Below are 26,035 nucleotides of genomic sequence, written 5' to 3'. Positions count from 1 at the left end.
GGAGAAGAAGAAGTGGAGAAACCAGGCTGAGAAAGATCCTCAAGTCCAAACTGCTCTCTGATCAGCCCATACAAATTCCCAAAGCGGGATTCAAGTGAACTGGGAGAAGAAAACTCAGAAGAGACCAAACCTTTGTCCTCACAAGCGAGGAATTGTTATCTTACACTGTCAGGCACTGCCAAACTCCGCCGACGTGTGATAAATGCGGAATGAAGACAGAAATACCTTTAATGAGAGATGAGCGGCACTATGTGTTTTACACAGCTGTTCACCCAGAAAATGTGTTCTTAAGGGACCATGAAACACAAGGTAAGATGTATTTAATACAGCAATGTATTGTTGAAACAAAAAATATCCTACAAGTTAGATGTGTTAGAGGAAAGAGACCTGGAGGTCCTAGGGGACAGCAGGATGAGCATGAGCCAGCACTGGGCCCTTGTGGCCAGGAAGGCCAATGGTACCTGGGGTGGATGAGAAGGGGGTGGTCAGTAGGTCAGAGAGGTTCTCCTGCCCCTCTGCTCTGCCCTGGGGAGACCACACCTGGAATATTGTGTCCAGTTGTGGCCCCTCAGTTCCAGAAGGACAGGGAACTGCTGGAGAGAGTCCAGCGCAGGGCAACAAAGATGCTGAAGGGAGTGGAGCATCTCCCGTGTGAGGAAAGGCTGAGGGAGCTGGGGCTCTGGAGCTGGAGAAGAGGAGACTGAGGGGTGACCTCATTCATCGTGATCAATATGTAATGGGTGAGTGTCAGGAGGATGGAGCCAGGCTCTTCTCAGTGACAACCAATGACAGAGCAAGGGGCAGTGGGTGCAAACTGGAACACAAAAGGTTCCACTTAAATTTGAGAAGCGACTTCTTCCTGGTGAGGGTGTCAGAGCCTGGCCCAGGCTGCCCAGGGAGGTTGTGGAGTCTCCTTCTCTGCAGACATTCAAACCCGCCTGGACACCTTCCTGTGGAACCTCAGCTGGGTGTTCCTGCTCCATGGGGGGATTGCACTGGATGAGCTTTCCAGGTCCCTTCCCATCCCTAACATTCTGTGATTCTGTGATGCTGTGATTCTGCGAAATGCATGGGTGTCTAAAACTTAAGAAACGAGATAATCTATTTAAATAAATATCAAGTATTTCATTTTAAAATAACAAAGGCATCAAGCCAGTCAATTATTGAAACAGCAGATGTCCACAGCGCTATGGCAAGACATCGTGGATAAAGGAGAATTGAGCAGTAACCTTGACCTGTGCTCGGAAGAAGTAATACAGAAGCCGAGAGAACGCAGTTTCAGGGGACAGTAGAGGGCACAAATCTCCTGGGAGTCCATCCTGGAAGAAATTCACTGTGTGAAAGGTGAAATAGTGAATATAAATGAACTCCTTAGAGCATGAATGAAGGAAGGAGGACTGCAGAACAAGACAGATGGGCAGCGGTTCACTTTCTGACTGCATTTTTCATGCTAATGCAAGGTGGTCAGAAGGGATCAAGGATACGAGGGCAAAAGCTACGGCAATTAATGAATAAATCTGTTGGAAAAAGCAGAGTTCACTACTTTCTTTTGGCAGATATTTCTGCTATCCTTCCTTGCTATCCTGTCCTTCCTTAGTACAAGATAAGAAGCCTCCAGAAACAAGCAGATTTTAGTCTTTCAGAATTCATCTATGACAACTAGTACTGAAAACACATATTTTTTGATAATTTAGAATTTACTGTCATGTATCACTATCATTGCAGCACTCTGGAGTTTGGGCATTTGGAGTGGCAGGATAAATAGGAATTTCTTTTCTCCCCTCACATTTAGACAAATGCGTGAAGGAATTGCATAGTAACAAACCAAACGAATGGTACTTTCAGTCACTGGATGAATGTACAGCTGAAACCTGACCCCAAGCTAATTCAGCATACGCATCCCTTCTCTGTGATACAGTTCGATTAAAAACCATCGCAATTCTTGTTTAAGACAGACATCAGCTTTGTTCTGAACTTGCAACACGTCAGGACTGAGACTTGCCATGGGGATATTGGTAGAGAAAAATCAGATACGAGCTGGCAATCAAAGGCCAGAAAGATGATCGTGTCCTGGGCTGCATCACCAGAGCATGGGCAGCAGGTCAGGGAGGTGATTCTGCCCTCTGCTCCGCTCTGGTGAGACCCCCCTGCAGTGCTGGTCCAGCTCTGGGTCCTCAGCACAGGACACACATGGACCTGCTGGAGAGGGGCCAGAGGAGCCACAGAAATGACCCAAAGCTGGAACAGCTCTGCTGGGAGGACAGGCTGAGAGAGTTGGGGTGTTCAGCCTGGAGGAGAGAAGGCTCCAGGAAGACCTTATTGTGGCCTTTCAGTACTTGAAAGAGGCCTACAGCAAAGATGGGGACAGACTTTTCACCAGGGCCTGTAGTGATAGGACACAGGGCAACAGTTTGAAAGTGAAATAAGGTAGATTGAGATCAGATATAAGAAAGAATTTTGTTTATGATGAAGGTGGTTGAGACATCGGTCCAGGTTGCCCAGAGAGGTGGTGGATGCCACATCCCTGGAGACATCCCAGGCCAGGTTGGACGGGGCTCTGAGCAACCTGAGCTGGTGAAGATGTCCTTGCTCATGGCAGGGGTGGCACTGAATGAGCTTTGAAGGTCTCTTCCAACCCAAACCATGATTCTTTGCCTCCTCTGAACTTGTCCTGACCCTCCTGCGAGATTGGTTTGATTTTCTGTAGCAGTACTTATTCTTGTGACCTGGTGGTCACATGTATGAAATCCGGATGCAACGTTGAGTTCAAGTGCAGAAAGAACAAGGCATAAAAATGCGTCAGCAAACGAAAATGGCTTCAAGTGTTCCCTAGAATGAAAAAAAAACCCAAACAAAACATCAACATCGTATTCCTCATGGTGAAGGTCTCCAGATGCTGAGAACTCGCAGTACCATCAGAAAGAAAAGGTCGCGCTCAGGACCCAGAGGAGCAGGAGGCCGAGCATAACACCAGGGAAACAGGTGGAAAATTGGAAGTGTGCGTATAGCGATTTAAATGTATTACTAATAGTGATTCTTCTTCTGTATAGAGTATTTTTCTCGCCCCTTTTCTTTCTTCTGTAATAACTGCATCTGCACTAATAACAGTCTAATAACTTATTGTCACGGAGGCACCCCGAGGCTAATTTAAGGGACAACAGAGTACAAAACAACTTTTATTAAACAGGGTTTTAGCACTCCAAAAGTGACTTAAATATAGGTTCGGGTATCAGTTGAGGAAAATTATTAAGGGGCAGCAACTGGTACAACTGGCGGTCCACAGAGTGCATGCACGTGGCTTCACCCAAAACAATGCCGGAACCACCCCCGAGTCCCAGAGGAGTACACACTTGCCTGAACACGGTGCGGGATTATTCTTAAAGAGATAAAGGTAAAGTGTACGCTCACGATTCCGCGAGGGTAAATTTATAAAACACTTGCAATTCTGCGAGGGTTCATTTACTTACACGTGCGAATGTGCACGGAATACTACACGTGCTTATGTGGAAGCACGGGAGGAAAATACACTCGCGATTCTGCGAGGATAAATGTATAATATACTCGCAATTGTGCGAGGAAATAAAGTTACACTCGCGATTGTGCGAGGAAATAATTTAAAGTACGCGTGCAAATGTGCACGGAATAAAGTTACACTCGCGATTGTGCGAGGAAATAATTTTATACGTGCTTGTATTAAGCACGGGAAGTTACACGTGCATATGTGCACGGAAAGGATAAATACACTCGCAATCCTGCGAGGGGTTTTACTCACACCCGTGGCGCCAAGGCAAGCGGGGTCTCCATCCTGGGGAGGCGGAGTCTCAGCAGCAGCATCTTCCTCGTGCTCCGAGAGACTGGCGACAATGGGCCCAGTCTCGACGAGAGTCCCGTTTTTATACTGGCTGATCAGACCTGACTGTAGGCATTCTAGAAGCTTCTCTGCACCCCCACACCGTGTGTGGGGCGCCCCTGAAGCCTCCAAACATCCCCCACACTGGTCACAGGTGCCCAGCGGCTCACTGGCGCCTCAGCACTCCCTTCTCCTAATGGCCCTGGCCAGGGTGCTCTGGGCCAAACAAAAGAAGCTGTCAGCTTCAAGTAGCAGAGGGAGGGAGATGTGCCTACTGCCTCCGTACTGAAGGGGGGGTGGGAGAGAGGGGGCTTTGCATTCTGCCACACTTATAAGGTACAAACAGTAAATTCTTGGCTTTATACATCGTGTTTCCTCTTTTCCCGTAAACATGATTTTGAGCAGAACAGTATCATGCAATTATTTCAGTATATTAGAAAATACTCATCAAGAAAGCAGCCTACAATGCCTGGCACACTGGCATGCAGCTTCAAAAATGTCTGTTTCTTGTGCGAATGGCTGATATTTTTCCATATAAGAAGTCTTCCTCAATTTTATTTACAAATTTGTTATTTTCCTTTATCAAATTTCTCACTTGCTAGCATTTTCCATTAGAATTTGTTTACTCAGTAACGCAACGTTTTTATATACTATATATATGATTTATGCACAAATATAAATACATATAATGACAAAAATATGTACTAACAAAGCCATTTTCAACCCATGAGTTCATGAGTGCACCCTCCGTAAGTTTGCACAAGACATCAAGTTGGTTTCGCGGTGGACTTGGCAGCGTTACGTTAATGATGATCTTGATGATCTTAAGGGTCTTCTCCAACCAAATTGATTCTGTGATTCTATTATAGTTTCTGCTATAGAGCAAACAACTATAGAGCAAATTCTACTATTAGAGCAAACAACTGTTGAAGAAATTATACAGAGCTGTGTATCTTTGACTTTTGAAACAAACCATGTCCTACAGTTTAACATACAAATAAGAAAGGCAATAAGTACGGTATAAGATTACCTCGAATAATAGTTCAAAATATTTCAGGGGACATGGTTTAGTACCAGATTTAGGTCATGGTTGGACTCAATGATCCTGAGGGTCTCTTCCAACCGAAACGGTTCTGTGATTTAATACAAATCAATTCAGTGAAAAATTAAGAAACATCAGCTCAGCTCCAGTAAGAGGAGCTAGAAAAGCTACCGTGCTGATGGGCGTCCAAGGAAATAAATGTAAAGCAAATCATCAAGATGTGTCACGGAGGTACCCTGAGGTTCCTTTAAGGGACAATAGGGTCCAAAACAACTTTTATTAAACTGGTGAGAAACAGGGTTTTAGCACTCCAAAGTGACTTAAATACAGGTTCGGATATCAGTTGAGGAAAATAATTTAGGGGCAGCAAGTAATACAACAGGAGGTCCACGGAGTGCATGCACGTGGCTTCACCAAAACGATGCCGGAGCTGTCCCTGAGTCCCGGAAGAGTCCACACTTGTCTGATACGGTGTGGGGTTATTTTAAAGGGATACACGTACTCGTAGTGAGTACGGAAAGTGTACACTCGCGATTCTGCGAGGGTAAATTTATAATACACTCGCAATCCTGCGAGGAGAAACACATGCAAATGTGCACGGAATATTACACGTGCTTATGTGGAAGCATGGGAGGAGAATACACTCACGATTGTGCAAGGATTAATTTATACACGTGCTCGTATTGAGCACAGAAATTAGGCGTGCAAATGTGCACGGAAAGTATAAATACATATGCAAATGTGCACAGAAAGTAGATACACTCACAATCCTGTGAGGGTTAATTTTACTCACACACGTGGCAGCAAGGCAAGCGGAGTGCCCATCCTGGGGAGGGCGAAGTGGTTCCTGGCGGCAGCGGCTCAGCTCGTAACTCCAAGAGGATCGTGCGCAAGGGGCACATCTCGATGAGAATCCCATTTTTGTAGCCTGATCAGATCTGACTGTGGGCATTCCAGAAGCTTCTCTGCACCCCCACACTGGCTGTGGGTGCCCCTGAAGCCTCCAAACATCCCCCACACTAGCCATGGGTGCCCAGCAGCTCCCTGGCGCCTCTGCACTCCCTTCTCCTAATGGCCCTGGCCAGGGGCCTCTGGGGCCAAACAACAGAAGCTCTCAGCCTCAAAGAGCAGAGAGAGAGGGAGATGTGTCTACTCCTTCCACATCGAAGGAAGGGAGGGGGAGAGAGAGGGGTTTGCATTCTGCCACAAGATGCAAGAACAGAAATGAGATTCACATTTTATCCTGCTGCCTATAATCAAGAGCGATCTCTCTTGCAGTTCTTCACTATGTCTTTTAATAGTCCATCATCGGCCAGAGAGTCTGAAGTATGGAAAAGAGTTGGCAGGAGTCACGTGAGGCAATTGGGTGGGATCACGACGAAGGAGTAAGTGATGGAAAACTGGGAAATGCATCTGATTTCCCAGCGTGTTACAGGAACTGAGCCTGAGTAGTCAAACTAAAGCATCTGAAAGAACTAAAAGTCAATTTAACACCAACGAGAAAGTAAATACACACCAATATACAAAGAAAACCTTGTTGATGTTCCACATTATCAGTTGAACATACTTTCAAAAAGAGCAGACATGATGCACATTTAGGAGTATTTGTAATTCTCTCTGTATTTCAAACTCATGTTCTTTAATATATTCATAACCTTGGCTAGCCAATATTAATTTTGATTACAGCCAAACCCACACAGACTCCATATCTAGCAGAATTTCTATAGGGAATTTGCCAATGTGTAACCCAACTGCAGCATTTTATTATTTCGCTGTATTCATCAGGATATTCCTCTCATATCTTTGTCATATAAAGCCATCGACACAGCCCATTCCACATTAGAAAAGTGGAATTCAGACAGGAAAAATCAGAACCAAACCAGTTCCTTTGCTTTACTAAGTAAACCATACTGAAGAGGACAACAATGGGAAAAAAAATTACATATACATACATGCATATATATATATATATATATATATGTATGTATATATATGTAAGTATTTTTGTCATATGATATTGATAATCACCCCACTAAGGATCAGAAGTGGAACCGAGATCTTTCAATCAATAGAACAATCCCTGTGGTACTTGAGCTATCAAGGTAGTAAATACAAAAAGGCTGTTTCATGATCCTAAAAGGAATATTAAAAAAAAACACCTAAAGCAAACCAAAAAATGGAAAACTAAAATTCCATATTTTTACAACTATTTGCAAAACACTTCACAGATGGCGAGACTCCAACATATAGTGATTGACATGTAGGTGAATGCTCTTGAACCGTGAAAAGTGTCTTACCAGCTCTCTCTAAAATCGTGGAATTAGTTCAATTTTTCATAAAAAGCAGCTCAAAAAAACAGCCCACAAAACCCCCACACTGCTACCATGTTCTTTTTGTTGAGTATATAAGGAAGTTATTTTAGTTGAGTTTTCCTGTACCTCTTAAAGATATTGTTTCTGTAGCACGGTGTCAAATTTGGGTCCCTCTTGAATAATGGAAATATTGATATATCGGAGCAAGTCCGGAAGATGTTTAATCAAAAGAATGACGAGGCTGGAGCACACGACATATGAGGACGGGTTCAAAGAGCTGGGTTTGTTCACTTTGAAATAGAGGGGGCGATTTTTCCTCTTGTGAGTGTGGTCAGACATTGGAACTGATTTGTCACAGAGCTGATGGAAACTCTGTCCATGGATGTAATTAAAACCCAACTAGATCATCCCCTGATCTAACATTTATGTCATCTCACTCGTCAAAGCAAGATCCTGGACCAGCCAATCTCCAGAGATGCCATTTCCAACCTAGGCTACTCCATGGATTACACCTTCAAAATTGTATGAACATACAGCCTGTCAAGGATTCACTTTTCTACAAGTGTGAGTTTGATAATGAATCATCATTAAACTCCCTCAGTTAGTTAAATCTCAAAATATTTTCTATGAAATTCCAAGGTATCTCAAGTAAAAAGCATTGATATAATCACAGAATCAGAATCGACTGCGTTGGAAAAGACCTCCGAGATCATCCAGTCCAACCCTTGGTCCAACTCCAGTCCATTGACCAGATCATGGCACTAAGTGCCATGGCCAATCTCAGTTTAAAAACCTCCAGGGCCGATGAGTCCAGCACCTCCCTGGGCAGCCATTCCAATGCTGACCACTCTCTCTGCAAACAATTGCTTGCTAATCTCCAGTCTCAATTTCCCCTGGCAGAGTTGAAGCCCATGGCCCCTTGTCCTATTGCTGACTGCCTGGGAGAAGAGCCCAATCCCCCCCTGGCTAGAACTGCCCTTCAGGTAGTTCTAGAGAGTGCTGAGCTCACCTCTAAGCCTCCTCTTCTCCAGACCGAACAAGCCCAGCTCCCTCAGCCTCTCCCCACAGGTCTTGTGTTCCAGTCCCTTCCCCAGTCTTGTTGCTCTTCTCTGGACCCGCTCCAGCACTTCAATCTCTTTCCTGAGCTGAGGGGCCCAGAACTGAACACAATACTCCAGGTGTGGCCTCCCCAATGCATAGTACAGGGGCAGGATCACTGCCCTTGTCCTGCTGACCACGCTATTTTGGATACAGGACAGGACACCATTGGCCTTCTTGGCCACCTGGGCACACTGTTGGCTCATGTTGAGCTTCCTGTCCATTAGTACCCCCAGGTCCCTTTTTGCCTGACTGCTCTCCAGCCACTCTGTGCCCAGCCTCTTATTTTACTAAGGCATTGATTACATACTCAGATGAAGGAGTTTTTAATCAGCGCATGACTAACTCTTAAATATGATCAAATATAACCATCCTTTAATGCCGTTTCTTACCTTGGAAGGGAGGTACTGATCTGCAGCCTTGGCAAAGCTGGAATGACTTCAACCGTACAGCCGTTGGTCTTCACTCCTGGCAGGTTGTCCAGAAGGCAGTCACTGTAGACTCCAAAAACTGAAGTATGGTAACCTGATTTTTAGAAGAAAACACCAATATGTTGTGAATTTGTGTATTTTCTGAAAGGTCTAAAGGTACTAAACTCACTAGTCAGATGTTAACAATATTTCTGCTGCCCAAAACACCACCCTCTACAGGAGAATCTTCTCGGGACACAAAACACAGAGAAGATTTTCAAACACCCCTAAATAACAAAATTTATAATTACATGACAAGATACAAACAACACACATGTACACCTTTGTATGTGTGACATGTAAAATTAAAAAAAAATTAAGTCTCCATGATTTTTACCATGTGGTAAGCACAGAATCCCAGAGTGTCAGGGATTGGAAGGGACCTGGAAAGCTCATCCAGTGCAATCCCCCGATGGAGCAGGAACACCCAGCTGAGGTTCCACAGGAAGGTGTCCAGGCGGGTTTGAATGTCTGCAGAGAAGGAGACTCCACAACCTCCCTGGGCAGCCTGGGCCAGGCTCTGACACCCTCACCAGGAAGAAGTTGCTTCTCAAATTTAAGTGGAACCTTTTGTGTTCCAGTTTGAACCCACTGCCCCTTGTCCTACCATTGGTTGTCACTGAGAAGAGCCTGGCTCCATCCTCCTGACACTCACCCTTTCTGTATCTGTAAACATGAATGAGGTCACCCCTCAGTCTCCTCTTCTCCAGCTCCAGAGCCCCAGCTCCCTCAGCCTTTCCTCACACGGGAGATGCTCCACTCCCTTCAGCATCTTTGTTGCCCTGCGCTGGACTCTCTCCAGCAGTTCCCTGTCCTTCTGGAACTGAGGGGCCACAACTGGACACAATATTCCTGGTGTGGTCTCCCCAGGGCAGAGCAGAGGGGCAGGAGAACCTCTCTGACATACTGACCACCCCCTTCTGATCCACCCCAGTTACCACTGGCCTTCCTGGCCACAAGGGCCCAGTGCTGGCTCATGCTCACCCTGCTGTCCCCAGGACCCCCAGGTCCCTTTCCCCTACACTGCTCTCTAATAGGTCCTTCCCCAACTTATACTGGAACCTGGGGTTGTTCCTGCCCAGATTCAAGACTCTACACTTGCCCTTGTTCTATTTCATTCAATGTTTCCCCGCCCAACTCTCCAGCCTGTCCAGGTCTGTGATGGCAGCACAGCCCCTGCCGTGTCAGCCACTCCTCCCAGCTTGGTGTCACCAGCAAACTTGCTGACAGTCACTCTATTCCCTCATCCAAATCATTGATGAATATATTGAATAATATAGGCCCAAGTACCGACCCCTGAGGGGTCAGTACTGAGCTCTGTAGAATCCTTGAGCTCTGTAGAATCCTTTACAAGATGAACATCACAAGTTTTAGGATAGAGACCACCATTTTATACGACATCACCTAATCCACTGGTGCACATAAAACTTGTTACCTTTAAACATACGTTAACAGTTCCCTCAACCATAGCCGGAAACTAAGGATAAAAAAATCCTAAAGGAAATTGATTAGGAAAAAAAAAAGGGTTTTATATATCCATACACACACAGACATCTGCCATAGAAGATCACAGCTTATCCTCAAAAAATTCAATTTAATAGGAAAGTACCTCTGCACCGGTTCATTATCAGGCAATATATAGAATCTATATTGGAAGGAAAATTTGATACAGTGACGCACAAACAGCCGCCAGGTACAGAAATCAACTCCTCTATCCTCAATACATTTTTAGTATGGGAAACTAAAAGCAGACAACTACAACAGTTCTGAATGCTTTGATGATATTATGTATTTACTGAAATAGTTTCTAGGAAAACAACAAACGAAGAATTGTTTCATGAGCAGACAGAAAGGCACTTAAGAAAATCTCAGTGAGAACAGAGCTTCTTCAAGTTCAAAGGCACCTTCTCTTGGTGTTGAGCTTTATTAAAACGGTTGTTTTACTGTAACTCTGTATTCCTGGAACATGTACGTAAAATCGTGTGTTGGTGATATGATTCAGTCCTACTACTTGTTGAATCCATCATCACCACATACACCTCCTTTTCCAGGAGACTGATCTGCTTGTCTTCTACAAAAGCCCTTTAATTCTCTTTACTTACCACGAACACCATTTTATTTAGGTTTATTAATGAAATGATATCGCAACTGCAACAGATTATACGCCTTGGTTGAATTGTTTCTACAGAAGTAATCTGCAAAAATTTCTGTAATCTTACATGAAAATGATTAATTAAGAAAAACGGACTGCAAGATTATCTTCTGCATTCTCAGGAAAAAGTTCAAGTAATCCTCCTCAGAAGCTTTCCAAATAAAAGCCCTAATAAAGAGGAGTTTGAGTTCATTATCCTTTTCCTCTCCTATGTGAGATATTGTAAATACATGCTCATTACTGATGTTACAACCAAGAGATTTTTCGGGCTGTTTTTAATGAAGTCTAGTAGAGAAAACACGTTTCTTGTTTTGGTTTTTTGGGGTTTTGCTCAGAAGACCATGACTGAAGACGTCCCTTACCATTGACCGTGATCTGCCCGGTGGTTTGAGGAACACCAACCAGAGTCACCGGGTACAGACCAGATTCCGCGGGTAGAGAAAGAGCCGCAGGAAGAGATTCAAATTCTACTCCTGTTGTCAAGAGACCCTGAAAAAGTCATATTACATAGGTAAATACATTTATGATATACACTTATATTTTATGATACATACTTATTTCAATCACCCAAACTTTTATGATTTATTCTGATTTGCTCAGAGCAGTTATTTTGGTTTTTAAGTTCCAGCAACTGCATGTTGAACTACGGCAAGATTTGTATTCAACAGTGAAACATGTTTCAGGATCCAAGGTGGGAACAACGTATGAAAGACTAATAAAAATTTATACCCAACCACAGTGAAAAGAACGAGTGATATAATCTTCATGGTGTTGTTTTGTACCAAGGTTTAATTCTACCTGTGACCTTACTTATGTCCATAGAACGTCCTGAGTTGGAAGGGACCCACAAGGATCATCAAGTCCAATTCCTATGTATCTGCTTGTATTTTGGACAGTGCAAATCAAACATGAATGGGGGCTCCCGTTTAGCTTTGATTACAGTATATGGCCAGAAAATATTTATCTATGGGGAGAAAAAAATGGTTGTATTTACGGATTATAGAGCAAGTGTAGCTTTACTGTCCAACTTGAACATCTCAATAAACCGGAGTAAGTATTTACTTTGCTAATTCAATCCTCTATCAAGCCTAGATATCTGTAGCTAGACGGTAAGATTTACTCCCTTAGTATACGTCAGAGAAATCTCTTTGCATCCTATATTGAAAATATTGGACAAAATAAGAAATCAAGAAAAAAAAATTAACAAGCTTTCAAACACAGCATTACTGTCCTCTACCTATTTTGGTTTTCTTTAAGCTTGGTTAATGAATTCAAGATGCTTGAACACAGAGTGTACCATTAACACATAAGAAATGTAATGTTACAAAGCACTTAAGCCTAAGTTACCAGTTGCTTTTGTATGCACATGGAAATTTATTTTTAATTTTTAATAAAGATTTCATGCAAATATCTCCATTAATTAATGCACTAAGGACAACTGGATTAAACCTCAACTTGATGAGGATGCTTCACAGCAACTCAAAAATCTATGAAAGAAGTGGACACTATTTTTATACAGACCGATATAAGAACTCATGGCTTGAGCAAAAGAAAACCACAAAGAGACTGAAGGCTCAACACTGAGCTTAGTTAGGAAAGCAGACCAGCCCTCTTGTGTTTCTAATTCTCAATTAGAAATTAGGAACATAGATACCCACGTAACAAGCACTTAAGAAGCGCAAATGGCACCACCACAATTACCCAGCCAAGGACTGAAACTTGACCTGTCGTGTACCTTAAGTTTTAATGGCCTGATTTGCATTAGGAGCAACCACCGCCAAGTCTTCTTCGAGCAATTCCTACATATTAACCAAAAATCGACCCACCGGTAATCAAAAACTGAGCTACATTAAAAGCCATTATCAGAATGTCTTCCCTTATGGAAAATTAACAAACATCTAAGTGCTACATAACAACTACATAAATGCTTTGCACCTAAGATTTTTAACGGCAAGGCCTAAACACACCAGAAGCTTAAGAAACCAAACTGAACAGGTTTGTTAGGTTGGTCATTTCTCTTCTACGGAAGATCTGAAGTCATCAAGATTATAACAAATCCAAAAGTCATAAAATCCTTCATTCTAGCAATTATTCCTTTGTAGACTTGACAGTGTTGATACAACAGCTGATCCAACCAACATTCACCACCCACCGTATCAGAGCACTGAGACTTCTTGATTCCCGTTTCCATAAAGTCAAGTTTGGTCACTGCTATTCAATCACATACATTAAAGCAGCTGGGAGCTCACACAGACCTTGTTCACGTTCTTGGGGAAATATTCCTTGTAATTCTTCAGAATAAAGTCTTCAAAACAAATATTGTAATAACTAGGCAATACAATCTAATTTTAGATATGATGCAACATATTATAATTGACTCCATGTGACTGAGCATGAATCCTTCAATGGCATCGGCCCCACAGACATGGGGTGAATATTCACACTTTAATACTGACTTAGCCTGAGTCTTCATCGTAATCTTTCTGCTTTTGCAGAACATAAACCAAAGGTGACCCCATACACACTCCAAAACTCACGTTTAAAACAGGTATAGAGGACTTTGCAAGATTATTTCAGTCCCAAAAGCACTGAACTATCGGTTGGCCAAATAATGAAATTTATTTTAATTATTCAGGATCCACCTCAACTAAATAACTTCACACAAGGACCTAAAGTCCTAAAAAAATCAAGGACCAAATAAAACCCTTCCAATGTCTTGTTCACTATCAGCTCTAGCAAAAGCAAATTTAAAAAAAATGACAGGGACCCCTAAATATTATCTGACACATCTTCTTAATCTGAAGCAGAGCCAACTCTACATTAACCATTCCCAGTATGTTTATTAGGGAGATCTGGAATTCCACAGAATCCCAGAATGTCAGGGGTTGGAAGGGACCTGGAAAGCTCATCCAGTGCAATCCCCCCATGGAGCAGGAACACCCAGCTGAGGTTCCACAGGAAGGTGTCCAGGCGGGTTTGAATGTCTGCAGAGAAGGAGACTCCACAACCTCCCTGGGCAGCCTGGGCCAGGCTCTGACACCCTCACCATGAAGAAGTTGCTTCTCAGATTTAAGTGGAACCTCCTGTGTTCCAGTTTGAACCCATTACCCCTTGTCCTATCATTGGTTGTCACTGAGAAGAGCCTGGCTCCATCCTCCTGACACTCACCCTTTCTATATCTGTAAACACGAATGAGGTCACCCCTCAGTCTCCTCTTCTCCAGCTCCAGAGCCCCAGCTCCCTCAGCCTTTCCTCACACGGGAGATGCTCCACTCCCTTCAGCATCTTTGTTGCCCTGTGCTGGACTCTCTCCAGCAGTTCCCTGTCCTTCTGGAACTGAGGGGCCACAACTGGACACAATATTCCAGGTGTGGTCTCCCCAGGGCAGAGCAGAGGGGCAGGAGAACCTCTCTGACCTACTGACCACCCCCTTCTAACCCACCCCAGGTACCATTGGCCTTCCTGGCCACAAGGGCCCAGTGCTGGCTCATGGTCACCCTGCTGTCCCCAGGACCCCCAGGTCCCTTTCCCCTACACTGCTCTCTAATAGGTCATTCCCCAACTCATACTGGAACCTGGGGTTGTTCCTGCCCAGATTCAAGACTCTACACTTGCCCTTGTTCTATTTGATTCAATTTTCCCCACCCAACTCTCCAGCCTGTCCAGGTCTCTGATGGCAGCACAGCCCCTGCCGTGTCAGCCACTCCTCCCAGCTTGGTGTCACCAGCAAACTTGCTGACAGTCACTCTATTCCCTCATCCAAATCATTGATGAATATATTGAATAATCCCGGCCCCAGCACTGACCCCTGAGGCACTGCACTGGATCCAGGCCTCAACTGAACTCTGCCCCATTGACCACGACTCTCTGGCTTCTTCCCTTCAGCCAGTTCACAGTCCACCTCACCACCTGAGCATCCAGACCACAATTCCTCAGTTTAGCTGTAAGGATGCTGTGGAGACTGTGTCAAATGCTTTACTGAAGTCAAGGCAGACCACATCCACTGTTCTGCCATCATCTATCCACCTCGTTATGTCTTCATAAAAGGCTATGAGGTTGGTCAAACACGACTTTCTCTTGGTGAAGCCACGTTGACTTCCCCTAATGACCCTCTTATCCCTGAGATGCTTTGAGATGGCACCAAAGAGAAGTTGTTCCATCACCCTTCCAGGGATGGAGGTGAGGCTGACCGGTCTATAGTTACCTGGGTCCTCCTTCTTGCCCTTTTTGAAGACTGGAGTGACATTTGCTTTCCTCCAATCCTTGGGCACCTCTCCCGTTTCCCACGACTTGGCAAAGATGATGGAGAGTGGCCCAGCAATGACTTCCCTCAGTGGTAACTTAATGCAGTGGTTAAACTGAACACCTTCCCAGTTCAAACTTTAACATAAAAACTACACTGAACTTAACTTTGAACAATTAATACAAACCACTTTTCCATTCCCATCTGACTCCCCAAATTAGTCAGTGTATCAACTGCCTATAAACATATATAAAACACTAAGAAATGACACAATTCCCAAACCATAATCAGGTCACTTTTCAGAAGTATGGAAAGCTCCTCATTAAGCCATGGTCCTAATTAGCACAGTTTTCCTTGAGGCAAGGGGGAGACGGAAGCAATGAGTAAATAAAAGCTTATTCTACTTGACATTTTTAATCAAGCTGCATGTCTGGACATAGATTTATACATTAATTTCACTTCTTGCAGTATAGTCAGTAATACTTTAATGGTCAAGGCTCAGGAAAAGCAGCTGTCAGAGAAAGCATCTTTCTCGCCAAAGGATTTAAACCAAGTATGTTAACAGCAGGCAGAATCCAGACAAAAATCAAGATAAATAAGGACAGTATTAGACAAAAAGGCAGGTGAATGTTCTAGAGTACAGTCACCTAAAACAAGTATCTGCTTACGGACAAGACGGGAGCATTACTATAAATTGCTAGTGTTAAAATGATTTCATAAGAGTAGAGAAAAAAAACCTGCTATACAGAGTGTATCTTGTTCCCTAATTCCTGAAATACTATCAAAATGACATCCTTGCATCATGGTGATCACAACTGTTAAAGCAAAATAAGTTCTAGCACAATGTATTTGCCCTATAACGCATTAAGAACGCATTCCCAGTCTATTCTTTAAGAACAAAGCCCATGCAAACAAAGAGTTCTTCTAGAGAACAAACGCAATCCAAACCCCAACGAAACACCTGCACTAAGTACACACTACGGATTAGAAATTAAAGGCTCTCGAGTGTATTATCACACAAAGGAGAATGCAGCATTCATTTATCTCACTAACAGAGTTCTACTGTTCAGCAAAACTTGGAGGTTTTCAAAGTAAAGATTTTTAAAAAGCATAAAAACTCATTGAAAGAGGAAAAAAAAATTTTATATATATATATATATATATATATGTATACAGAAACGTCAACTAGGCTTCAGGTTTCCAGACATACACTGAAATCAAGACACCTTTAAAACTTAACCCACACAAATAAGTTTGAAAAGACAATGACATATGTAGAATGCCTGAAAGACCTGTGCAATATTCCTGTTTGCTGGAGAGCAGAGTTCAGCAATATTTGCCCAACATTGCCCTCTGGTGCCTAAAAATCCTTTAGATTAACAGTGTTATATCTCTTTTCCCCACTCTTATACCTTATTTCAAGGAATCATTTAGTAATTGTTGCTCTTTCTGACTTCATAGGAAAAGTTTACCTGTATACAAGGTTTTCTCTAGGAAATACATGAATCACACAAAACAAAATAAAATTACATTTCCTTGTACTCTTAGAAAGCAATTTAAATTGTCTTAGAATAAATATATGCAGGTTATTACCACAGCATGTCGTTCAATCACTTCAAACCTTGATTTAGTTTCAGAGAAACAAAACCACTTGAATGTAAATGGGGGAGGTAAATTTGGGGAGGTAAATTTGGGGATGCTGCTAAAACAACATGAGGATGTAACAGGGTTTACTTTGGCTTTACTTCCCAATCCTGAAATGTAATTATTTAAATACTAAGCAATCATTTTTCTCCTTCTCCCCCTCACCTGTTTTGTGTGCACACTTGCCCGATGTAGCTTTAGTTAAATGTAGTTTATCCATAAGTGAAATTTCTCTCCAAATGGCAAAAACAGTACAAAGATGCGAACTCACTAAAGAGCAGTTCATGGAAACAATGTAAAACATCATATGTTAAGTGTGGGACTGATTATACATCAAGATTTATCAAAATTTTGCATGGTTTATTTACAACTTCAACACAGATTTCTTGGCTAATAGTATAGCTTGAATTTTATATCATTAATCAATATACCACACTTAAATTGTCTTCAAATAAATTCGTGCACCAGATAGAAGACTACAGAACACTTTCTTTTTGAATAATGAGTTTTAATACTATAAATTACAATATCCCAAACTTTTGGAGTAGTATTTTTTAGTTTCTCTGTGAATTTATTATATATAGTTTACCCTGCTCTGTATATATTGAAGCCTTCTTAGAATCTTCGCTATATTTTTTTCAATAAGTGCAGCAAAAATGCTTTCACTCAATAAATAACATTGCCTTGAAATTTCTCAGCTTTTTGAGGGGGTTTGGTTCGTTGGGTTTTTTTTTGGCCTTTCATATCACAGAATCCCAGAATGTGAGGGGTTGGAAGGGACCTGGAAAGCTCATCCAGTGCAATCCCCCATGGAGCAGGAACACCCAGCTGAGGTTCCACAGGAAGGTGTCCAGGCGGGTTTGAATGTCTGCAGAGAAGGAGACTCCACAACCTCCCTGGGCAGCCTGGGCCAGGCTCTGACACCCTCACCACGAAGAAGTTGCTTCTCATATTTAAGCGGAACCTCGTGTGTTCCAGTTTGTACCCATTGCCCCTTGTCCTACCATTGGTTGTCACCGAGAAGAGCCTGGCTCCATCCTCCTGACACTCACCCTTTCTATATCTGTAAACATGAATGAGGTCACCCCTCAGTCTCCTCTTCTCCAAGCTCCAGAGCCCCAGCTCCCTCAGCCTTTCCTCACACGGGAGATGCTCCACTCCCTTCAGCATCTTTGTTGCCCTGCGCTGGACTCTCTCCAGCAGTTCCCTGTCCTTCTGGAACTGAGGGGCCACAACTGGACACAATATTCCAGGTGTGGTCTCCCCAGGGCAGAGCAGAGGGGCAGGAGAACCTCTCTGACCTACTGACCACCCCCTTCTCATCCACCCCAGGTACCATTGGCCTTCCTGGCCACAAGGGCCCAGTGCTGGCTCATGGTCACCCTGCTGTCCCCAGGACCCCCAGGTCCCTTTCCCCTACACTGCTCTCTAATAGGTCGTTCTCCAACTTATACTGGAACCTGGGGTAAACTTGAGGAACAACGAGGAAAAAGTAGCTAAAATCTTAGAGGACTCAACACACTTTGCAGTGCATCTTCACACGCATTTTATGTTAATGGTAATTCTCACTAGACTGTACCGTGACTTACTGCTTTAAACATTTGTTCCAAGATACAAAATAAATCTATAAAGATTTTTCCAGAATTGTGGGGTTTTTCCTGAAGGCCTGAAATCTTCATATCATTTTTTCCCTGGACAGACAAAAGGCTTCGGAACTGCAAAAGAGACAGAAGCATTCACACACCTGAACAAGTCTATACAGAAATCAATATTTGGGGGAAAGAATACACTTATTTACAGCTGAACACCACATCTGTTAATTTGGGCTCCACCACCAGCACAGCAAAAATATTCAGTGTAATCCATCGTAATCCTAGTTTGGCTCAATTTCTGTTTCTCTTGCACTCTGTTATTTAAAGCACCTGCTCAGTATTATTAGAGCACTTCACATGAAGAATAGGTATTAAATAAAGTCCCAAATCATGAATACACATAACAAGGAATAAACAGCATGAACAGCAAAAAATGGGCAAAAAGGTTTGAGAACAATAAAATTAAATTCATTTTTTAAATCAACTTTTCATACATAATCTGAGCAACACTGATCTAAGTCTTGTCTCCATAGTCTCATGTCAAGTCTAAAAGTTCTACATCAATTAAACTGCATTGACTTAGCATGAATTCTTCAAATAACCCAAAAAGCTAGAGAAGCCTTTCAATGAGGAATCATTCCCCTTAATAACTCGGGCTCAATACGAAGTTTTTTATGAGGTTTTTAATACCCTCACAACTTTCAGCTACAATAAACAGGAAGAAACATTAAGAAAAGTATCACGATTAAAGTTTGGATCAGTGCTTCTCTGCTTCCCCGAAAATAAGACAGGGTCTTCTATTAATTTTTGCTCCAAAACTTACGACTTTTTTACATGTGTAGCTGCCTGGACACCATTAAATTGACTTTTTTAATGAACTGTAACTAGCACTTATTTTTGGAGTAGGGCTTCTATGTCGAGCATCCTGAAAAATCAAACTAGGGCTTATTTTCGGGGTAGGTCTTATTTTTGGGGAAACAGGTTTACATGAAACGCGAAGTGGCAAGAACAGCAAATCATAAACTGAGAGACTAAGGGAAAATTTAAAAATAAGGAATAAGACTACAGGTTTCAAGGTAGGTGCACGTTGATGAATGGTGAACGATGAAAAGGGTGAAGAGTAAAGGTAATTAAGCAATGGAGAACTCAAGAACTGCTCGTCATTGGAAACGAGCTTGAAAAATGAGTCATAGTGTAAAGGTGAGGGGCTGAGTCAGCCAGAAGGAAATAAGTTGTGGGACGAACAAGCTGAAACTGCCACTAAATGACAGAAAAGGATACGTTGGCTATGAAACTGATTCTGTGAGACTAAATAATCCAAGAGAAGGTGAAACATGGTGAGAATTCAGACAACACGGGGACCGCAGGCAAGAGGACGTGTTCGTAATAAACCAAAACATTTTAAAATATTAAACAGTGCTTTGAATTATTAAAACGAAAACAAAAGAGTTTGTTCTTGGGATAAAAGTCATAACTGTTCTCACATTCTAGAAAGTTCAGAGCAAAGACTGGGTAATCAGAACAATTTTGGCTGGAAGGGAATGCCAGAGGTTCTCAGTTCAGGTTTTAGACTCAAGATTTCTGAAGATGTTGAGCCCACGTTCTCTCTGGACAAGCAGTTCCAGTGTATGACTGGAAAAAGGGCATTTTTTTTATCAGGAAAGTTTTCCATGTTCGCTGACTCTTCACCATTACGCTGGGCACCTCTGGGAAGCATCTGGCTCCGGTTTCACCCACCTTCCCATGTTGGGATGGAGGAAAGAACAAGAATTACCCCAATATTCTTCTTTTCTACAGCCTGAAGAGCTCTTTGAACCCATCGTCAACTGTCACACGCTCTAACCTGCCGATCATCTTAGTAATACCGCTGTATATCAATATTTCTGTTGTAGAGGGAGCTCCAAACTGGCCTTGGTCCTAAAGACATTGTCCCTCAAATGCCAAATAGAGGGGATTAATTACTTTCTTCAACTTGCTGGCTACAGTCTCAAGAGCACAGACTGATCAAGCAAAATCAACTAATTTCTACCAACGAGATGACAGCAGAATGTCTCAATGCTCTTTATTTATGGAGCACTGACTAAAGAATTATGTTAATCACTTCAATTCTTTGTATCTAGTTTGCACGCATCCCTCTTCTTCTGCTTACCAATGAAACTGAAATTCCAGTGTTAATTCCAAGACAGAACTTTATCACTCGAACAGTAAAAACAAGTATTCACGCTACTACAATTAATTTGCTCAGGGAATGGATGGAGTGCACATCTACGCAAATAACTGTATTTAGAGTTCTGAAGTGTATGAAAACACTCGTAAGAAATTTCCTCATTAAGAAATTAAGAAATTATCCAAACTCATGTTTTTTTTAAAATATATAATTACACCATTACTTACACAATACAAATTAGACTCTAAATCAAAACGTTCTTAAAGAAATTAATTCCTATACAGAGTCCTTTCTCATGCACAGCTTTGCAATTACTTTTTCTATTCACTCTTAACAATCTGGAAAACTTCTGTGAGGCTCAGATAAAATGCTGAAGAAACCAGCACGCCAGCTTCCCAGAATGAATTTTATTATACTATAAGCACTATCTACTCTGCCCTGGTGAGACCACACCTGGAATATTGTGTCCAGTTGTGGCCCCTCAGTTCCAGAAGGACAGGGAACTGCTGGAGAGAGTCCAGCGCAGGGCAACAAAGATGCTGAAGGGAGTGGAGCATCTCCCGTGTGAGGAAAGGCTGAGGGAGCTGGGGCTCTGGAGCTGGAGAAGAGGAGACTGAGGGGTGACCTCATTCATGTTTACAGATATAGAAAGGGTGAGTGTCAGGAGGATGGAGCCAGGCTCTTCTCGGTGACAACCAATGATAGGACAAGGGGCAATGGGTTCAAACTGGAACACAAGAGGTTCCACTTAAATTTGAGAAGAAACTTCTCAGTGAGGGTGGCAGAGCCTGGCCCAGGCTGCCCAGGGAGGCTGTGGAGTCTCCTTCTCTGCAGACATTCAAACCCGCCTGGACACCTTCCTGTGGAACCTCAGCTGGGTGTTCCTGCTCCATGGGGGGATTGCACTGGATGAGCTTTCCAGGTCCCTTCCAACCCCTGACATCCTGGGATTCTTTGGGTATACTCATTTCCCATGGAAAAACACTTTATTATATGTGGTACATTATCAGTAATTTAGGTATAGCCACAGCGGCAGATTAAAAAAAAAAATTAAAAAAAAACCAAAACAAAACCTAGGCAAATAAATATATGCTGCCTCAGCCTAACAGATTGCACATGATCTCTTCTGCCTAGAGAGAGACTGCCATGACAGAGAGACTTGCACTCATGAACTAATGATATACATATTTTTGTGTGTGTGTGTGTATATACATTTGAAAACAGGCAGAAAGCAGTAGTGATTTGGGTATGACTCAAATGGTATGGAATAAGGGGTGGAATGTCCTGGTTTTGTTAAAAACAAGACCGGTTCTCTTTTAGGGATTTTTCTTTCAGCTCAATTCTTCTAGGTGCCGGTACTTTGCTGAGTTTTAGCCTGCATATTTTTCCTAGGTTGTTGTACTCGGTGCTGATAAGAGACCATGGGAATGCTGAAGAAGCTCGTGTTTAGGTTTATTACTATGGTAGCTAAGAAAGACTGATAAGCTTTCCCATGTTCTGTTGTGAGAGGGCATGTTTGAGGAGGGGTGGATGGAACAGGTGACTAGAACTGACCAACGGAAGTATTCCATCCCATAATCGTCATACCCCCTATATAAGAGGTGATCACGAGGGTCACGCTCTCTTTGACCATGGTTGACATCTGGAGAGGACCCTGTCTGTCTGTCTGTCTGTGATCCACAGGCCCTGCATCCTGCAACCAGGTTCCGGTTGCTGTGCGATCCCGCCCGTGACTTCCAGGGGCCTGAGCTGCAGCTGCTGGAGCCGCCAGCTCCGCACACCCAGCTCTGCTGCTGGGTGGCGCCAACTCCACATCCAGCACTTGAGATTGGTTTTGTATATTTTGTATATATATTCTCTATTTATTAGTAGTATTAGTAAAACCCTTTAAAACTCTCCAACTTGAAGTCTAAGTCTCTCTTCCTTTCCCCTTATCTTTCTTATCATCTTTCTGATCTAAAGGAAAGGGATGGTGGGAGGTAAAGGGGATAACAGGGAGCATCTGCCATGGTTTATTGCCACCTTGCCTTAAACCGTAACAGATTTAATTAGGCTCTAAGAGATGAGATTTGTTTTTCAAAGCAATATTAAAGGTAAAAATATTCAACATTACGTGGCATTAAGAGAAGAAAAAACCCAGTTTAGTTTGTTTTAGGCTCGACTGTAAGCTGTACATGAAATTAATATCAGACTGTCGACTGAAGCAGCAGACAGCTTGGGCTTCATCCTTCTAACCATACATGATTCTCTGGTATTTTAGCCTTTTTTTCCCTCCCTCTTGGTGTTTTCAAATACCAAGTATCCTTGGGAGCAGCAGATCCATGAGATGAAGCTTCTATTACAAAACAAGGCTTCTAGGAACTCAGATTTTTTAGATTGTGGTCAAAATGGGAATTGGAAAAGCTAGGATGAATGCAGATTTTTAAATTACAGTACTAAGTATCCACTAATTATTAGGTTTCAGGATATAATTATTATCCGGAAAGCAGTATATAGAAATTATGTAGCATGAACTCTAGTCAATGCAGAAAGGCACAGAACTGATTTACGGGTCAGTAACAGTAAAGCGTTTAAACACTCGGACTGGCAGAGATTTTCATTTCAACACCTCATTACCAACAAATATGAGAAAATGGACAGTGCTGTACCATTAAGCTGAGCTTATACTGGTCTAAATGATTGTTTTAACTATTTAGTTTCTAGAAAATAATTCAAAAGGGAAATTCAGGAAGATACATACCATGTTTTCTACTCGGAGCTCAAAAGGCATAGGGTTGTACACCATCAACTGGACTTCACACACATCTCCCTGGACCCACTGGAAATCTACAGGAAATGATTATAGAATTAATGCAAGAATTACCTAATTGCAGTGTTATGAAAAAGTAGCATCAGCTGAGCTGTCAGATTGCGTTATTATCTTTATGTTCTAAATTAACACCTCTATAATCTTCACAGCAATGGGTAATAGTGCTCCAAAGCCCCAACGTACCAACGCTACATTGGCAAAATTAACTCAGGCATCAATTCAAAACGGTAATTAAACACATCTTTAATGCTCAACACTTAGAGGCTTACATACTTACACATCACCTTGGGTAATTAAGACTCAGATAAAAAGCAACCAGATAAGGAATGAACACAACAGGAAGAAGGGAATTTAAATTAATGGAAACAAATCTTCATATAGACACAGCTGATGATACGGAGTAAATAAAAAATCCTAAATTAAGAAGGAAACAACTCTTCACTAATGAGATGCCACCTTAGTTTCCTCCCACTAATTTTCTTTGGGAGACAGTGAGTAGTTTGGGAGATGCTGTGGGAGGGGAAGATGACACTAAGACCTACAGATACAGATTGTTCTGAGCTTCACGGAAACTTAAGCAATAACACAAACTATTTAGTAACTTGTAAAAAGACTTAGGGTTTTTTTTGTTCATTTTTTTTTTTAATTTAAGGAGGCAAGAAGTTTCTGCAAGAGATGCAAGTTCAGAGGAACCGTTCAATGCAGAAAGATTATTTTACATCAGCACTTCATAATATTTTCAGCCCACAAGGTCCTGTCTGCCTTCCAAATTTCTCACATTTAAACACATGCACCTGACGTTCAGGCTTAAAACTGAATGTGATAAGATTCTCCATAAAAGCTAAGGACCTGCAGCCCAAAGAAACAAAAGGTGGTTTAACTGTATTTGTTAAATAAATCATGACTATATATGGATTAACTTTCACTAGTTCACTCAATAATTTTAAGATGCATTACTAACAGTTTTTTACTAGAAAGTGTCCGGTAAACAAACAGGATTATTAACATTAAGACTGCAATTCACAGATGAAACCATCTGCACTCTAATTGTACATCCACAATCATTTACTATCTGATTACATTTTGCAAGCGATATTAGAGAGCTCAAGGGAGATGCACTCAATGCAAATGTCTAACTCCAATTAATGCTAGTGGAAATTAAAAACATACATGCAGAGATATTAACAGGTTATATCACTATAGAACCTAAAAAGCAAAACTGCTGATTTAAACAAAACATTCAAAAGCACAACTGGATGAGATGTCCTGTAAATTCCTTCTTATTTAATTGCTTATCGGTGTCTGCAATGTCTTATGTATTCCTGTAAATTTCTTCTCACTTAATTGCTTATTGCTGTCAACAATGTCTTATGCATTCTGCGATCCGCAGAAAAACTGCTTTCTCCTCTGAAGACGTATTGGACTGAAGCCCCGTTATGGTGACCTGGATCAACACAGGCACTTGGAGTAGCCCAAGTGGGCACTTCAGACCTTCTAAATTAATTTTGACATTATAAGAAATGCAACAAGATCACAATGTCTGTTCTGAAAACATTTTCAATGCAACTACGTTAAAAGAGATTCTTAAAAAGTCAAGTTACTAGAAGAACACGATCTAAGGATGTGGCAGAATGCAAACCTCCCACTTTTCCCCTCCCTTCCTTTGATATGGAAGGCGTAGACACATTTCCCTCTCTCTCTGCTGCTTGAGGCTGACAGCTTCTTTTGTTTGATCCCAGAGCCCGCTGGCCAGAGTCGTTAAGAGAGAGAAGGGAGCGCAGAGGCACCAGGGAGCCGCTGGGCACCCACGGCCAGTGTGGGGATATTTGGCAGCTTCAGGAGCACCCCACAGCCAGTGTGGGGGTGCAGAGAAGCTTCTGGAATGCCCACAGTCAGATCTGATCAGGCTATAAAAATGGGATTCTCGTCGAGACTCTGCCCCTTGAGCGATCCTCTTGGAGTTACGAGCTGAGCTGCCCCTCCCAGGGATGGGAGACTCCGCTTGCCTTGCTGCCACATGTGTGAGTAAAATTAGCCCTCGCAGGATTGCGAGTGTATCTACTTTCCGTGAACATTTGCACGTGTATTTATACTTTCCGTGCACATTTGCACGCGTACTTTCTGTGCTCAATACGAGCACGTGTATAAATTATTTCCTTGCAGAATCGTGAGTGTATTTTCCTCTCGTGCTTCCACATAAGCACGTGTGATATTCCGTGCATACTTCCACGTGTATTTCTCCTCGCAGGATTGCAAGTGTATTACAAATTAATCCTCGCAGAATCGCAAGCGTACACTTTCCATACTCACTACGAGTATGTGTATCCCTTTAAAATAACCCCACACCGTGTTCAGCAAGTGTGGACTCTTCCGGGACTCAGGGACGGCTCCGGCATTGTTTTGGTGAAGCCACGTGCATGCAGTCTGTGGACCTCCTGTTGTATTAGTTGCTGCCCCTTAATAATTTACTCAAGTGATATCCGAACCTGTATTCAAATCACTTTGGAGTGCTAAAACCCCATCTTCCACCAGTCATATCTGCTGCACTTTTTTTTACCGAATAAAAGTTTGTTTTGGACTCTGTTGTCCCTGTTGTCCTCGGGGTGCCTCCGTGAAAAGGATCTCTAAACAAGTACAAACCATTCATCTGATGATT

The 26,035-nt window shown here is 42.4% G+C and overlaps 1 protein-coding gene across 5 annotated transcripts in view; it reads right to left on the bottom strand.

The window, feature by feature from the left end:
• The window catches only part of TRAPPC9 (trafficking protein particle complex subunit 9), a 551,813-nt gene that overhangs the window by 429,274 nt on the left and 96,504 nt on the right, over positions 1-26,035 (bottom strand). For all 5 annotated transcript variants that reach the window (XM_071803771.1, XM_065830982.2, XM_065830984.2 and 2 more), the window contains 3 exons: positions 23,311-23,396; positions 11,287-11,413; positions 8,695-8,827 (listed from right to left, as the gene is read on the bottom strand). In XM_071803771.1, the coding sequence (XP_071659872.1) occupies positions 8,695-8,827; positions 11,287-11,413; positions 23,311-23,396 (346 nt within the window). The remainder of the gene's footprint in view (positions 1-8,694; positions 8,828-11,286; positions 11,414-23,310; positions 23,397-26,035) is intronic.

Source organism: Patagioenas fasciata, chromosome 2 (genome assembly GCF_037038585.1).
Source record: "Patagioenas fasciata isolate bPatFas1 chromosome 2, bPatFas1.hap1, whole genome shotgun sequence".
NCBI classification, from domain to species: Eukaryota; Metazoa; Chordata; class Aves; order Columbiformes; family Columbidae; genus Patagioenas; species Patagioenas fasciata.
This window is presented reverse-complemented; position numbering and strand designations above follow the sequence as displayed.